This window comes from Mus caroli, unplaced genomic scaffold (assembly GCF_978045245.1).
Source record: "Mus caroli unplaced genomic scaffold, Mus_caroli_1 scaffold_8, whole genome shotgun sequence".
Classification (NCBI taxonomy): Eukaryota; Metazoa; Chordata; class Mammalia; order Rodentia; family Muridae; genus Mus; species Mus caroli.
In genome coordinates, this window is record NW_028227263.1 from 112565504 (window position 1) to 112582906 (window position 17403).

At 50.5% G+C, this 17403-nt stretch overlaps 1 protein-coding gene across 1 annotated transcript in view; it reads left to right on the forward strand.

Moving 5' to 3' along the window:
• Nucleotides 1-469: 469 nt before the first annotated feature.
• Nucleotides 470-17403, forward strand: part of Gpi (glucose-6-phosphate isomerase) — a 29265-nt gene continuing 12331 nt past the window's right edge. Inside the window, exons 1-9 of the mRNA XM_021166797.2 lie at nt 470-708; nt 1420-1510; nt 1789-1857; nt 3571-3690; nt 11012-11095; nt 11179-11325; nt 12830-12901; nt 13593-13637; nt 15894-15947. Coding sequence (XP_021022456.1) covers nt 587-708; nt 1420-1510; nt 1789-1857; nt 3571-3690; nt 11012-11095; nt 11179-11325; nt 12830-12901; nt 13593-13637; nt 15894-15947 — 804 coding nt within the window. The 5' untranslated portion in view covers nt 470-586. The remainder of the gene's footprint in view (nt 709-1419; nt 1511-1788; nt 1858-3570; nt 3691-11011; nt 11096-11178; nt 11326-12829; nt 12902-13592; nt 13638-15893; nt 15948-17403) is intronic.

Consider the following 17403-nt stretch of genomic DNA (forward strand, 5'->3'; position numbering starts at 1 on the left):
CTCTAACCAGGAAGGCATTCCATAAAGTTCTGCTGAATTGGGCTGGTGAGATGGCTCAGCCTGTAAGAGCATCCAACTGCTCTTCTGAAGGTCCTGAGTTCAAATCCCAGCAACCACATCCGTAAGGAGATCCGACTCCCTCTTCTGGAGTGTCTGAAGACAGCTACAGTGTACTTACATATAGTAAATAAATCCTTTAAAAAAAAAAAAAAAGGTTCTGCTGAATTGAATACATGAATGAATGAAAGAAGCAAGCGGATCCGGCGTGAGAAACTCCGCCTCTGCCCTTCAAGTTACTTCCGAACAGAAGCCAGCCAAGGTTCATCGCAAGTGGCCACACTTGTGTTACAGAGATGCCAGCAGAGGCCCCCAGATCTACAGCTGCCGGCAAGGTCGCCTAGCGGACGCGGAGGACAGAGGAGGGGCGGGGCCAGAGGCGGGGCGGGGCCGGAGGCGGGGTGGGGTCGGACGCCTGCGCCATAAAGCCCGCTGCGCGCACTGGTACTGACTTGCCGCGCGCCGCCGCTCCTCTTTCCTTCCTTCTTCCGTGCACGTCCTGCTCAGTGTACCTCTCGGGTCCCCCGCCATGGCTGCGCTCACCCAGAACCCGCAGTTCCAGAAGCTGCTGGAGTGGCACCGCGCAAACTCTGCCAACCTCAAGCTGCGCCAACTTTTTGAGGCGGATCCGGAGCGTTTCAACAACTTCAGGTGCACGCACGGGGTCGGGGCTCCCGGGATCCCCCAGCAGCCCCGCAGGGCCCAGGCCGGGGCCGCACTTTGTCCTTGATGCCTCCTTGGAGTGGGTATTGGGACCCGCGTGCTAGCCAGAGGGCCGAGGCTGCTTAGTCATTAGGAGGAATCGGCTCCTCCTTGGGGATCCCTTCGCCCCCGCCTCTCAGTCTCAGCCATTTGAGTAGGAATTGCTAACCATCCATGAGGAGGAGCAGCCGCTGCTGGCTCGACAGGCACGACAGAGCTGTCCCCTCCCACCTGCTCCTAGTGGGCTTTGGTCAGACAGGGTGGGTAGGCTGAGATTTCTTGGGAGCCACGGTGTAAAAAATAGAGCGGCGGAGGCAGGATGCAGAGGCCAGAGAGACTTGAGAGCGACTGCGAAATAGAAGGGAAGGTGGAAGAAATCGTACATGTGATGCATCCCCGTGCCTTGTCACCGATGCCGGGAGGCGAGGGACCTGGGATGACCACCTGTGGTTCCTCACTGGAAGTCCCTGATACCTCTCCCTGGGTGTTCCCTTGTAAGTTTGAGATGTGGAGCTTGAAGGGGGAAGCTCTGCCCAGGATCTGTCTCCATCTTCTTTCTGTGGCATGGCTTTCTACACTACTTAACACTGCTACAGGTCAGCCTTTGTGGCCAGGCACTGCCGCTGGGGTGTGACCAGCAGCGTCTCCATCTTTCTGCAGCTTGAACCTCAACACCAACCATGGGCATATTCTGGTGGATTACTCCAAGAACCTTGTGAACAAGGAGGTGATGCAGATGCTGGTGGAGCTGGTAATGTTCTGACTGGGGAGTTGTGATCTCTGGTTTGGGTTGGGGGGGGGGCTGCGCTTTGTTTTGGGTTCTAGGTCCAGGTGTGGAGTTGGTATCCCAGGGATCTCCAGGCCCTGCCGATTGAGCAGACTCTTTGAAGGTGGTGGAAAAGGAATCTGGCTATGAAGAACATCTGTCAGTCTCACGGGGGTGGGGAGGGTGGGGGTGGGGTGGGGGGTGTTGGACTTGTGATAGCCGATGAGGATGGGATACAAGGCCTCAGTGGCTTCTCTCCCTAGGCCAAGTCCAGAGGCGTGGAGGCTGCACGGGACAACATGTTCAGTGGTTCCAAGATCAACTACACCGAGGTAAGCAGTTACACCCTCCCCCTCCTCTTTGCTGACCGTTATCAGCATCGCCCTGTGTCTTCACCCTTGCTCTTAAGCAATGCTTTTGCCTCACGAAGGTGCTAAAGGCTTTTCTTTGGGGGCAAGGGAGGTTGCAGAGCTTTGGGGTGTGATTTCTCTGAGACTGGCAGCCTGGACTTGGCAAGCAAATTGGCACAGTTCCTGGTGTCCAGGGAGGGGCACAACCCAAGCCTGAAGGGAGGGATTGGCTTAAGGCTGGCTGAGACATTTTCTTGGAGAACTTCAGCCTTGATACTCTAATGAATCCTTGCTACAGGTTGTTCTAGTGACAAGAAAAATCATGTCACCAAAGCCCTTAGTTTCTTTGACAGTGGAATGAATAAAAGGTGAGAGTATGACAGGGGTTGGGAAATCCTGGCCCTGACTTGATGGAGAAGCCTGCTGGCATAGGAGACACTCCACACTGAGAATTCTCAGTGTCGATATTTTTTTCCTTCTAATTATGAGTATGTGGGTGTATGTACATAAGTACAGGTGCCTACAGAGCTGTCAGATTCTCCCGGAACTTCAGTTAGAGATGGTTGGGAGCCACCCGGGGTGTGTACTGGGAATCCAACTCTGGCTTTTTAGAAGAGGAGTATGTGCTCTTTTTGGTTGGTTGGTTGGTTGGCTTTTGAGACAGGGTTTCTCTGTGTAGCCCTGACTGTCTTGGAACTCACTCTGTAGACCAGGCTGGCCTTGAACTCATAAGAGAGCCTCTTGCCTCTGCCTCCTGAGTGCTGGGACTAAAGGTGTGTGCCACCACCTGGCAAGTATGTGCTCTTAACTACTGAGCCTTCTCTTCAGCCCTGAGTCTTTTTACATTTGAGGAATCTAAGGCTTGGAGGTCAGAGGTGCAATGAGAAGCAGCTGATCTTGCATGGCTGGGCTTGTGTGATATGAGGGAGGCCACAGTCGAGGGAGGGGGGCTTCCTTTGGGGGGGTGGAATGTGCATTTGTTTGAGGAACATGGGAAGGAGTGAGACTAGATAGATAGATACGGTAGGTGGGCTACCCTCAGACCCTCCCCCACACAGGAACCTCTGTCTAGATTGGTCACTTTCCTGACCATCTGGGACCTTTATACCTGCTTCCTTCCAATTGCTATTGTCTTTAGCTGCTCTTTTGCCCTTGTGGCCAGGTGAGCTGCTTGGCACCTGTTGAAGACCTCTGTTCTGGGTTAGTTTGTGGCAGTGGTGAGACTGTTTGGTGAGAGGAGCTTCTGTTCCATGTCTTGCTTCACATCCTGAGGCCTTGTGACATTTTTAGAAGGTGCCAGAAACAAGAAACGCTCCCCTCAGGAGGGCTGAGTTTATGACTGAAGGAGCTTACTGCTCATCTCTGGTCTGTGTCGTCACCACTATACATTGCTCATCTTCAGTCAGGCCTTTCATGCGCTGGGGTCCTTCAGGCCCTTAGGGGTTGTTCAGGTCCTTCTGTATCTGCTTCTGAATGTTCACAGCATACAAGGGGGCAGGGGGGGCACAGGATTGCCTATCCTCAGAGTCCCAGAATGGCTTTCCCTCCCAGGCCCTCTATACAAGACGATGATGTTAATGGATGCCTGGACCTGCTTGTGCTGTGCAGAGGGCTGCCTTACATTGGACCTTCCCCACCTAGGACCAGTCTAGCTCTAGGGTCTACTGTGCTCCTCATAGTCTCCTTCATTTCTAGGATCGGGCGGTGCTGCATGTGGCCCTTCGGAACCGGTCCAACACACCCATCAAGGTGGACGGCAAAGATGTGATGCCGGAGGTGAACAAGGTTCTGGATAAGATGAAGTCTTTCTGCCAGGTAAGCAGATGCTAGCCTTGACGTGCTTTTTGTCCGTGTGTATGTGTGTTTAGGAATCTGGCCCTGTGGCTCTCCCTAGAGGCAGGACTTTGTGTTGCAGCCTCAGGTGGGGGTGACCTGTGTGGTTGCTGACCCTGCTCTCTCTGATGAGACCTGAATTTTCCTTCAGCTCTTCTCAGAACGAGCATGCTCTTTTCATCCCCCAAGGTCTGGGGTCGTACGTGTGCACCATCACAACCTGTCACGGGGTGCTGGGGGCGTTGGGTGGGGGTTGTCAAACTTGAGGCTTTAGGTGCTAGGAGAGGGTGCTGTCAACCGAGCTACAGCCTACTTCCCTCCGCACACACAGGTTATGTGCAGTATAAAATTGTAAAGCACATCCTGGGTCCGTATTAGACCACAGAACCACACCATACACATGCCCCCTTGTTTCCCTTCTTCCCTTCTGTCCGTCTGTCCTAGCAGGGTCTAACTATGTAACCCTGGCTGGCCTGGAACTGGCCTGTGTAGACCATACTGACCTCGGACTCATAGAGATCTGCTTGCCTCTGCCCTCCTAATTCTGAGATTAAAGACGTTATACCTTGCCTAGCCGACCTCCTCTATCTGTGTATGTGGAGGTGGGGGTGGGGGGGCAGTATGGGTTGCCTAGAGACTGGCTAACTTAACCTACATAAACCTTTGTGGCCTCAGTGTGTATTCCCCAGGGTAATCCTGCAAGGGTTGGCTGGCAGTCGTTATCAGGTCTGGAGTGCAGCGGTGATGTGTGGGCGCTGTGGGTGTGTGCACGTGTGGTGTGTGTGTGTGTGTCTGTGCGGGTTGGGCATGCTCAGAGAGTGATCATCTGCTCAGCTGTAAGCATTCTGGACTGGTGCCTGAGAGCGGCGGCTCCCGCATATGGCTGGTCAAAGTCGGCTTGCCTTGGCCAGGAGCCATTTCTAGATCTCAAAGTGACATTTATCTTAAAGGCCTGCGACACCTGTATATAGGGCTTCCTGGGATGAGGGAAGCTAGAAAGCCCTGGTGGGACTTCAGGTTTCAGAATGTCCCTGATGTTTTGAGTGTGAAGGGCATCTCTGTCTGTCTGTCTGTCTGTCTGTCTGCTGTGTGTGGCAGGGTGGGAGCCAGGTGCTCTGATCATGCTATGTAAGCTCAGACATGTTGGGGGTACAGTGCGGTGCTAGTCCCCCTCCATTGCTATTGCAGGATGACACCCCCTTAAAGCTGGCTCTTGGATTGGCTGGCTGTAGACTGACCAGGTATTTTTAGTTCAAAATGCACAGCTTGGGGGTGGTGGATCGTGCCTGTAATCCTAGCACAGGGAGCCTGAAGTAGGAAGATTTGCCAGTCCTGGGCCAGCCTAGGCTATGTGGGGAGACCCTGTCTCAAATCAAAACGCCCAATGAAAAAGCAAGCAAGACACTGCTAACCAGTGGCGATCCCAGTGAGGAATTCTACTTCCTGAAACTGGTCCTCTCAGAAGTAAAGAGTACAGTCAGGCAAGTGTTGCAGCTGCTGGTCTTAGCAGTGGGAAAGCTGAGGTGGGGGAGTCAGAAGTCAGGGCCAGGGAGCCTGGCATGGGACAGGCTAGCTCTCATAAAGAGAAATGGTAACTGATTGAAACAATGGATATCCCAGTTACTCTGACCTGATCGTTACTTAAATCCATGTATCAAAATGTCACACAGTAAAGGAGAAATAACAACCAAAAGAAGGGGGCTGGTGAGTTGGCTCAGTAGGTAAGAGCACCCGACTGCTCTTCCGAAGGTCCAGAGTTCAAATCCCAGCAACCACATGGTGGCTCACAACCATCCGCAATGAGATCTGGTGCCCTCTTCTGGTGTGTCTGAAGACAGCTACAGTGTACTTACATGTAATAAATAAATAAATCTTTAAAAAAAAAAAAAAAAACAACCAAAAGAAAACCTCCCCTCCGTTATCAGGATTGTCAGTAACTGTGGCTGTATTGACCTGCTACTGTACTGTTAGTTATTGGTCAGGGGTGGTAGCACATCCTGTCACCCAGCACTCAGGAGGCCAGCCTGGGGGACTGTGGTGACACTGTTTCTAAATACAAAACAACAGTGGCATGTGTCCTAAAACCTCATATACAGGAAGAAAGGCTGTGTGAACTTATATTAGAAATGTGTTTTTCTCTCATAATTTGTGTGTGCGAGACTGAGTGAGAAGCTGAGCAACTAAATATTTTTTCCTGTGCCTGGCACCAGGCCTCCTTGGTTAACAACATTGGCTGCACTTGCAGAAGATCCAGGTTCAAGTCTCAGCATCCACACGGTGCATCACACTTGTCTATAACTCCAATTCCAGTGGCTCCAATGCTCTCTTCTGACCTCCGTGGGCACCAGGCATGCATGTGGTGCATATACATACATGGAGAAGAAACGGATGCACATAAAATAAGACTAGAAAACCCACAAGCAGAGCTGGGCGTGGTTGTGCACGCCTTTAATCCCAGCACTCGGGAGGCAGAGGCAGGCGGATTTCTGAGTTCGAGGCCAGCTTGGTCTACAAAGTGAGTTCCAGGACAGCCAGGGATATACAGAGAAACCCTGTATCGAACCCCCCCCCCCAAAAAAAAGGCAGAGTTCCCCTACTCACTTTCTCATATGACCCATTACAGTAGCAGACAGAAGCATAGGTCAGCTAAGCTAGGTGCGAGTACACATACACAAACCTGTTTCCTTTCGTGCAACTCTGGAGTACCGTCCCTCATTTGAAGAGCCAGGCATGGGGAAGCTGATGGTAGGGACCACTTTACTTTTACAGAGACGGGGAAGACAGAAGAGTTGATAGTCCTGTTGGTGTGGTTGGAATTTTGTTTTGTTTTTGTTTTGTTTTTGAAGCAGTGCCACCATGTAGCTGAGGCTGGCTTGGAACACCTGATCACCCTGACTCCATCCCCTGAGTGGCAGAAATATAGGGATGCACCTCCATGCCTAGCTGGTTCATGTAGTTCCATGGCTTGATAGTCAATTAATGCGTTCTCGAGGCTTGGGAATGATTCTCTAAGGCCCTTGGCTTCCTAAAACTCATTTTCTCAGGTAAAATATCACCTGTTCTTACAGCTGCCTGGTCTTCTCAGCCTCCTACTATCTGTGGAAATACGGGTGTCTAAAGGTCTCTAAGTAGTGTATCTGCCTTGCTTGACTCCATCTAGTTCAAGAAGATACCGTTTTAGACACTATAGTTCTTACAAGAGCTTAATGCGTCTTAAAAGACTCCATAAGAGCCCCAGGTGTGGTGGCGCATGCCTTTAATCCCAGCACTCAGGAGGCAGAAGCAGGTGGATTTCTGAGTTTGAGGCCAGCCTGGTCTACAAAGTGAGTTCCAGGACAGCCAGGGCTACACAGAGAAACCCTGTCTCGTAAAGCCAAAAAAAAAAAAAAAAAAAAGACTCCATAAGAAGCTCACTGTGGGGCGGCTGTCTGTCAGACAGTCACTGTATGCACAGGTTTCTTCTCTATGAGGTTTATATAGATATGAGAACCTGGTAATCTTATATGTATTTATTTGTACACCGCATACATGTGCCACGGTGCATGTGGAGGTCAGAGTACAGTTCATGGGAATCAGTCCTCGTGCACCATCTGATTCCCAGGAAATGAGCTCAGGAGGTCAGGCTTGGCAGCAAGCCCTTAGCCACCCATCATGTCACTGGCCCAAGGTAAATTCCTTTGCATTTTTGCTCTGAGCCCACTGAGACCGTGATGCCACACTCCCTGTGTTTGACTTAACATTTGTGTCTATCTACCTTGCCTCTCCCAAGTTCCTGGTTTTGATATTTTTGGGTTTTTTGTTTTGTTTTGTTTGAGATAGGGTTTCTGTGTAGCCCTGACTGTCCTGGAACCCACTTTGTAGACCAAGCTGGCCTCGAACTCACAGAGATCTGTCTCTGCCTCCTGAGTACTGGGATTAAAAGCATGTGTTGCCATGCCTTGCATGTTTCTCTGAAAAATTTAAAAGATCTTTATGGATAGGGTCTCATGTAGTCCCTACTTGATATGACAATAGACTTATGTTCCCTTGCCTGGAATTACAGGTGTGGGCAACCATGCCCAGTTTTTTACAGTGCATAGTACATGCTAGTTAGGCCCTCTATCAACTGAGCTACATCTCCTGCCCAAGAAAGGTTTTTTTTTCTTTGATTAATTTTGAGCCAGGGTTTCTTAACTTAGCCTTGCCTGTGTTAGAACTCACTCTGTATACCAGGTTGGCCTGGAACTCAGAGATGCGTCTGCCTCTTCCTCTCAATGCTGGGATTACAGGCATACACCTTTAAGTCTGGCTTATAAAAATTCTTTTCCTTACAAGTTCTAGCAATACTTCCTGCCTTTTTTTTTTTTAATTCTTTGCGTGTATTACAGTCTACCTGCACTTCCCCTCCCTGCCCTCCCCCTAGTCTATTCTGGACACCCCTCCTCCCCTAGATGGGCCTTACTCTGCCTCCCCTTAGAACAGCGCAGGCCTCCCAGGGACATCAAGCAAAGACAGTACAGCCTACAGGATGATCACATCAAGGCCAGACTAGGCAACCCAGTAGGTAAAGGGTCCCGAGCGTGTTTCTACCTTTTCTTTAAAGCCATACCAGCGGCCTCCTCAGGGATGTCTAGTCTTTATTAGGGTTTCACTTACTCTTAAAGCTTTCTGTTAGTGTTAGGTTTGTTTGTTTGTTTGTTTGTTTAGAGACACAGCGGTCTTAGAATCATGACAATCCAGCCTCCTGCGTGCTAGCATTATAGACATAAGCTACCACAAACTCAATTTGTTTAGGTTTCAAGTATTTTATTTATTTTATTTTATTTTTTATTTCATGTGTTCTGTATTTTGCCTCTGTGTGTCCGTGCAGTATGTGTATGTATGCATATGGTACCCTCTGAGGTTAGTTAGTATGTGTATGTATGCATATGGTACCCCCTGAGGTAGGTTAGTAGAGGGTGTTAGATTCCCTGGAGCTAGAGTTACAGATGATCGTGAGCTGCCATGTGGCTGCTGGAAGTTGAACCAGGGTCCTCTTAAGAGCATCTGGTGCTCTCCGCTGCTGAGCTGCCTCTCCGGGCCCTTGTTGACGTTTTCACTAGGACCCTGTCCTGAGGCTTGCACCAGTTCTCTATCGATGTGGAGGACTCAACACCAGAACTCAGCTAAAAGCAACAGTAAACACACCAAACATGGGGTGTCTGGGTCAGAAGCTGGGAGGAGTTTTACCTGCATTGTTCTGGTTTTTGTTCAGGGGGCTCTATGCTTCCTAGTGATGCTTAGCAGTGTAGTCAGAGTGTTGGCCCGTGATGTGATTCTCTGAAGGGGTCAGTTCTGGAAGATTCCCTCTGTGAATGGCAAGTTGGTGCTCCATGTTGGAAGGAATCCTCAGCTCATTTCCACACGGGCTTAATCACAGGTCTGAGTGTCCTCACAGTGTGGTAGCTGGACTTGTTCAAAGAGAGAAGTCAGAGGACTGGAGAGAGGCTTCTTGCAGTGGTTAAGAGCACTGGCTATTTCTATAGAGAATCCGGATTCAGTTCGCAGCACCCACATGGCAGCTCCCAGCCATCTGTAACTGCAGTTCTGGGGGATCTGATGTCCTCTTCTGGCCTCCAGGCACAGTGCACATGTGGTACACACATGTGTGTACATGCAGGCAGAACAGTCACGCACAAAAATTAAAAGAATACGTCGATCAGGGGCGAGATCAGAGAGCAAAGCAGAGGTTGTTGTGACCAAGCTTCCCATTCACAGACAGGATCGTCTTTACAACAGCTTTGCAGGGACACAGGAAAGCACTGTTAAGCACAGTAGGGACTCTGCTACAGGGCTGAAGCAGGGGATTGCCAGTACACGGTCAGCTTGGACTCTATACATAATAAGATTCTGTCTCAAACCATATGCGCTGGTGATAAAGCTTGGTGGTCGAGTATTTGTCTAGTAGGTGCAAGGCCCAGGATTTGACCCACACTTACTTGGCTCTCTACCTAGAGGCTGGCTGCTTGTCCCTGGTTCAAGACCTGTCAAAAAGTCGGTCTCTGGCAAAGCGTCACAGTGAGACCACTGTGAATCCCACTTTAGCAATGAGGATATAATAGGCCATCTGGCCGGGAATGTTTTCATACAGAGAATACAATACACATGCTTTTGGTCTTTGAGTAAGTGGGTTTATTAATTAAGTATGTAGCAAGCAAAAGTTAAAAGCCGCAGATAACAAAACATCCACTTGAGTGCTTACAACATCCCGCAGAGCAGCTGGAGTAGCCCAGTTGGTTGAGCAAGCAAAAGTAACGTTATCAAAGTGGGTGCTTGTGAAACCCAGCAGAAATGACAACAGGAGAAGCCCTGCAGAAGCAGTTACCTTACAGTCACAGAGGAAGAGACTAGGTCAGAACATCTCAGCTTTCTGTCAGTGTGCGTGAGTGCGTTATGCACTTCTGTGCCTATCTATGGAGCTCAGAAAATGTCATCAGATTGCCCGGAATCAAAGTTCCAGGTGTGGTGAGCTGCCACATGGGTGCTGGAAACTGAGCCTGGCTCCTGTGGAAAAGCAGCCCTTGCTCCTAACCACTGAGCCATCTCTCTAGCCCTGGGCAAGCATTTTTATGCCATGAGATTAAGAGGAAGCCTCTCCTTTCTGTCACGGAGTTAGGAAGCCAGCCTGCCTTGGGACCGGGAGTTTTGGAGGCCACTTGAAATAAACATTGGGGAATCTGGAGCAAGAAAGCCCCATTTGGCTGGAGAGATGGCTCAGTGGTTAAGAACACTGCCTGCTCTTCTGGAGTTCACGAGTTCAATTCCCAGCAACCACATGGTGGCTCACAACCATCTGTAATGAGAAACAAATTTTACAAGACCTATGGGCTGGAGTGAGCAGGGCTAGAGCAAGCAGAGCCAGAGCAAAAGGGGTTGGGGGTGGGGCAAGAAAGCCCTGTTTCAGGCCGGGCGTGGTGGCGCACGCCTTTAATCCCAGCACTCGGGAGGCAGAGGCAGGCGGATTTCTGAGTTCGAGGCCAGCCTGGTCTACAGAGTGAGTTCCAGGACAGCCAGGGCTACACAGAGAAACCCTGTCTAAAAAACCAAAAACAAAAAAACAAACAAACAAAAAAAGAAAGCCCTGTTTCTCCTAGAGTCTGTTTAGCCGGCATGTGGCAGACTACCAGGATAACATGTCACAGATTGTGACAGGGATCTGGTTCTATGACCACCAGAGGCTCCTGACAGGGTCTAGCAGTTGTCATTTGGGTAAAGGGACACAAGACACGAGGAATGACCTTTGTGAACTGTGCGTTTGGGTTAATCACATCTGCTTCTGTGACAGCGGGTCCGGAGTGGTGACTGGAAAGGGTACACTGGCAAATCCATCACGGACATCATCAACATCGGCATTGGGGGCTCTGACCTGGTAAGGAGCGTCCAGCTCACCCTGGGATGGGCTGAAGGTTGGGAAACAGTCTCTCCCTAGAACCTTGTCCTCTCTTCCTGCAGGGACCCCTCATGGTGACTGAAGCTCTCAAGCCTTACTCGAAAGGAGGTCCCCGTGTCTGGTTTGTCTCTAACATTGATGGGACCCACATTGCCAAAACACTGGCCAGCCTGTCCCCGGAGACTTCCCTCTTTATAATCGCCTCCAAGGTATGGCACTGGGGGTGGGGAGGATGGGTGGATTGCCCTGGGCAATGGAGTGTCAGGAAGGATTCTGAGTGAATGGGGCTTTGTGGATCTGGTTAGCACAGCTGCCCTCAGATGCTTTCCATGTCTGGCAGCAAGTAAGGTTTACCTAATAAGAGCCTGAACCTGTTCACTTTGGATTCTTGTCATAGGCAGTACCCACTTTATGTGATCTTTGCCTGTGTGTGTGTGTCCTCAGGGTCTCATACAAGCTAGGTAAGACCTCTACCACTGAACTACATGCCCAGCCTTTTATATTGAGACAGGCTCTCTCTCAGTTATTCGGACAGGCTCTCTCTCAGTTATTCGGACAGCCTTGAGTTCAAACTGTAGTCCACTTTGAACTTTTGATCTTCCTTCTTCAGCTGCTTAAGTACTTACAGACAGGTCCATGTCACCAGCTTGTGTCTGAAACTGCCTTCCCCCCACCGCCCCTAGTTGTGACAGTGTTTCTCTGTGTAGCCTTGGCTGTCTTGGAACTTGGAGGTCTGCAAAGGCTCCTAAGTACGGGGTGATCTATCTTTCTTTCTCTCTCTCTTTTTTTTTTTTTTTTAAATTTTATGTGTATGAGTGTTCTATCTGTATGGACACCTACATGCCATAAAAGGGCATCAGATCCCAAAACAGATGGTTGTGAGCCACCATGTGGTGACTGGGAATTGAACTCAGGACCTCTGAAAGACCAGTCAGTGCTCTTAACCACTGAGCCATCTCTCCAGCCCCTGATAACTTCTTTCTCAACAGATTCATCTGTTACCTTCTTCTCTCTCCCTCCTCAGGGTTTTGAGGCAGGGTCTTTATTAGCTGGGTGAAGTCTCCTCTCTCAGCCCCCTGAGCCCTGGGTATATAGGCGTGTACCACCACACCTGACATGTTTATTATGCCTCTCTGATTTCAGAGCCTTGGCTTGATAACCTAAGGGTTTATTTATTATCCTGTACACCTTGTGTACCGTAATAGACACAAAATAATACGAAGTCCATCTGAGGTCGGTAAGATGGATCAGCAGGTAAAGGGGCTTGCCAGCAAGCCGGATGACCTGGGCTTTGATCCTGGGTCCCACCTGGTGGGAGAGAATTATTCCCAAAAAGTTGTCTCCTCACCTCCACCACATGTGCTGTGGCACTCTTATATGCGCGCGTGCACACACACACACATACACACACACACACACTGAATAAATGTAATAAACTTGAAAAATAGGATTTCCATATGCATTGTGAGGTCCCGCCTAGGCTGGAGTAAAGCAAGCTCAGCGTAGCTCAGCCCCCTCTGGGAGAGGCCTGGGAGTTTCAGGGGGTCCTTCCACGCCTGGGTGTGATGGTAGGTTGCTGCCGGACGCGCCGCTGTGACATGTGCACGTGCTTGTAGGTGCCTGTAGTAGGTGTTGCTGATATGCTAGCCAGCAGCCAGTGTACCCTCTGCTGCCCACCCTGGACTGGGCTGACTGCCCCATGTTCCCTTACAGACCTTCACCACCCAGGAGACCATCACCAATGCAGAGACAGCAAAGGAGTGGTTTCTCGAAGCGGCCAAGGACGTGAGTAGTTGGGGTCTCCTGGAGGAGGAGGTGGTGGTGGTGGGGTGTGTTCTCAGCTCTCCCACAGACGGAGCTTGGTGGGAGGTGTGGTGCATGTCCCATGTTCCTCTCCTCCCCCCCACCCCATAGCCCTTTCTGCTGAGGTATGAAGGGGAGGAGAGCTTTCAGAGCTTTGGCATTCACCAAACCTGCTCTAAATGTCTAAGGAGCCTTTCTTTATCCCCTTTAATAGTTTCCATGTTATGACTGAGGATCCTTTCTTTAAGTCCCTGGCCTTTGGAATCCTCTTTGCTCCCAGCAACCACACCCATTTACACTGGGACTCATTTTACTCCTTGGCCCTGTGTGCTTTTGAGGGGGGGATGGGCAGGCTTGTCTGTGGCCCTTATACACCTTTTTTTTTTTTTTCTTGGTTTGTGGCAGGGCAGGGTCTTGCTATGTAGTCCAGGCAGGTCTTGGACTCATGGCAATGCTCCAGCTCCAGTCTGTTGAGTGTTAGGATTATAGTCCTGTGCCACCATCTTCCTGCCCTCTCGACCTTGACCTTTTGTGGGTTCCTCTAACAGCCTCAGGGCCAAAGAGAGAATAGTTAGTCCTGTATAGAATCTGGTTTTCTCCAGTGGTGGGGCATCCCCACCCTTAGTGGCTCCTCTGGGATGGGTTTGGTATAATCTGCTTCTGTTTCTTGTAGCCATCTGCAGTTGCAAAGCACTTTGTCGCCCTGTCTACGAACACGGTAAGTGCTAGTCCTGCATGCCCTCATGGGAAAGCCTGGGCCATGGGAAAACCTCAGTCTCTCAGAATCCACCAAGCTCAGTGGTCTGCTTCGGGGTAGCATCATGGCTGGGGTGCTGGTTTAGAAGGCTCAGTGAGCGCCTTTCCTGCCGACTCCATTCAGTCTCTAATCCTGAGGAAGGACAGGCAGTCAGTGGGATAATGTCCCCACCCATCTCCCAGGCCCCACCCCTCCTGGCCTCTGGCATCCTGCCCACATAGGATGTGCAGAAATCTTGTTCCTCCCTAGAGCTGTTAGGTCTGGTAAATGAATGTGCTTTTTTGTTGTTATTTTGGAGATTTTTTTTTTCTGTATAGCTCTGGCTGTCCTGGAACTTCTCTGTAGACTGCTGGCCTTAAACTCACAGAAATCCACTTGCCTCTGCCTCTGCCTGCTGGGAATAAAGGCGTACACCACCAGCATTCACTTTTTTTTTTTTAATTTATTTATTCTATTCAATGTGTATGTTTGCATATATAACTATATACCACATGCATATCAGGTGCCCACAGAGATCAGAAGAAAGCATTAGGTCCTCTGGGGCAGGAGGTAGGGATGGTTGTAAACCATCCTACTGGGAATTGAACCTGGGTCCTCTCTAAGAACAAACAAGTGCTCTTAACCACTGAGCCAGCTTTCCAGTCCTCGGTGTAACTTCTTTTGAATTAATCGTTTATGATTTTGCAGGTGTGTGCCCATGATATCTGTGGGCACACACACACCAGTGGAGGTCAGAGGACAACTTTATGATTCTCTCCTGCTTCTGTTATGTGGCTTCCTGGGATCAAACTCTGATCGCTAGGCTTCTACAGCAGGTGCCTTTACTGTGAGCCATCTACCTAGCCCTAGATAAGAGAGCTTTTTTTTGACAGAGACTGACTGTATAGATCTGGCTATCTTGGATGGCCTCAAACTTACAGAGATCCACTCACATTTGCCTCCTGAGTGCTGGGATTAAGATATTTGCTACATAGCCTGCCACAACTTTTTCTTTCCTTTTTTTTTTTTTTTTTTTGTTGTTGTTGTTGTTGTTTTTCGAGATAGGGTTTCTCTGTATAGCCCTGGCTGTCCTGGAACTCACTCTGTAGACCAGGCTGGCCTCGAACTCAGAAATCCTCCTGCCTTTGCCTCCCAAGTGCTGAGATTAAAGGCCTGTGCTATCACTGCCCTGCGAGTTTTTTCTTGTAATTATTTATTTTAATTTTATGGGGTTGGGTGGGTAGGTATGGGTGTGCATGAGTACGGATGCCCTCAGAGGCCAGAAGAGGGCATGGGATCCCCTGGAACTGGAGTTACAATTGGTTATGAGCTGCTTGGTGTCTGTGCAAGGAGCTCAACTCAGGTCTAATGCAAGGACAGGGAATGAACGCTCTTTCCTGCTGTGTCATCCCTCCACACTCCCAGATTTCCTCTAGAAGGACTGTGTGAGGTCAGGATAATGGGATTAGAGCCCATCATGTCTGCCATCTCACAGTTGGCCTGGCCTTGAGCCTGTGTGAGGTGGGCGGCACTCATCGAGGAGGCTCAGCGAGTCAGAGTGAGGGCTGCTCTTGGAAGCACAGCCCCTGTGGACTGGAACACAGCCATGTGGCAGTGCAGTGCAACACATAGCTGGGACCGATGAACACACCTCGGTCCTTCCGACCACCCTTTGCCTCCCCTTCTTCCCACTTCAACCTCCAAAAGGGTGGGGTCCTGTTAGATGTCTCAGGCTGCTAATCTGTGCCTTTTCTGCCTTGTGCCAGCAGAGCTCATGTTCTCAGTGGATATCTCCAGTGAGGATAGGTATGGGGTGTCTGGCTTAGCCTGCCCACAGCCTAGACCCTGAGAACAAGGCTGTCTCCTTAGGGATCTCTCAGGTGGCCTCATCTTCAGAAGGGAGGCTAAGCAGTGGTCCAGGCTTAGTTGCCTGGCCCAGGGAATGGCCTCTGGGTTTGAGTGCCAGATGTTGAGGACATGGTATGGGGGTTGGTCTACATCTCTGGTTCTTACACACCAGAAGGAGTTTCTGTAGGCTCAGGACCCCTGGTGTGTCGGAGGGGAGGTGGCTTGGTGGACAGTGAGCCGTCTTGGGTGTTGCCCTTGGCTCAGCCTGCTTCCCTGGGGTTGGAAGGAAGGTGAAAGGTCCCTGGAGCTTGTCATTCCTCCCCCCTTGCAGCTCCTCTTCCTGTCTCTTCAACAGATAGCCCCTCATCTCTCTTCCTTTGTCTATTCCAGGCCAAAGTGAAAGAGTTTGGAATTGACCCTCAAAACATGTTCGAGTTCTGGGATGTAAGTACGGGCACCTTGTGCTGTGTGCTTGGTGTGTCCTTTGCCGAGTCTTGGCCGCTGAGCCAACAGGTCAGGTCAGCATTTATTGAGTGCTTGCTGCATGCATGTCCGTCTCCCTTTGGGAAAGGCAGAGAGGCCCTTAGGGAGGCTTGGTCTTTGGACAAGTTCCTAGTTTACGAGGAGAAGCGATACTCCTTTGGGTGCCTTCCAGCTGTGCCCACTGTGAGGTAACCAGAGCCACTGCTGCCCTCTCGATTAGCCGAGGTGAGTTATTCTCAGTCGTGACCTTTCTCCAGGCTGCAGCCACGGTCTATAAAGGCCAAAGGGCAGGGTAAGGCAGGCCCTGGGCCTGGTAGGCTGCAGGAACAGCTGGAGTGGGGCAGGGAGGAGGCAGTAGACCTGGAGGCTGGGCAGCTTGCACAGCAAGCCCCACTTCAGATGGCAAATGTGCATGCAGGTCACGCTGTAGGCGACATTCCTGGGGGACTTGAGACAGGAACCCGCCTTGCCACTGGCCTGAGCCCTCAGACCTGTGAGGAAGGGCTGTGAGGACTTAGAGTGCAGGGCTACTGTGTGAGTGTGGCGAGTGTCCTGAGAGTGTAGTGGCTGTGGCTGGGAAGAGGCATGTTCTCTGATACATCTGGGGTATACCCGAGAAGGTGGGGCATTTTCCCACCAGCCTTTGGACTGGAGGCTCTTTTCCTGTTGGCATCATCAACCAATGGGTAACCTTGCTTTGAAAGTTCTTTAAAAAAACCCCTTTCTTTAAATTAGATAGATAAGTAATAGTTTTCTTTTAGTGCCTAGGATCTGCACACACTAAACAAGCACTCGACCACTGAGCTGCTCCCCGCCCCCTTTTAAAGGAGTTTTGAGGCAAGGGACTCTGTGTAGCCCAAGCTAACGGATAGCTCACAAGGTAGCTCAGGCTGGTCTTGAACTTGTGATCCTTTTGCCTTGGCCTCCCAAGTGCTTAGGTTACAGGCATGCACCGCCACAGTGGATCTAATCTGTGGGAGAGAATGCTGCCCCACTGTTGTATGCCATCTGCTGTGTGTCAGTTAACTTCCTTGCAGGTGCTGCCGTCCTTGGCACACATCCTGTGGCTTAGATGAGGAACTCCTGTTGGGAAACTGTGGTTTCTGACAAATGTTCCCTGCCGGGTAAAGCAGGCGAGGCCTTTCCCCTTCCTCCCTAGGCGTTGGCATCTGAGCACATGGTGGTAGGGGAGGAACAGGTACCTGCTGCTAGCCTGGGAGCCCAACAGAATGGGACGTCCATGGTAACTGCCCAGTGTACAGAAAACTGATGCGATGTGACGGAAACTTGTGTCTTGCAGGCAGGGTCAAAGAGTGATGTTTAGGTGCAGAGAAAAGGAGGGCAGGGCTGGCAGGGCTGGCAGGGCTGGTAGTGGAGACCTCGAGGGTCAGGCCACACGGAACAGCCTGAGAAGGGG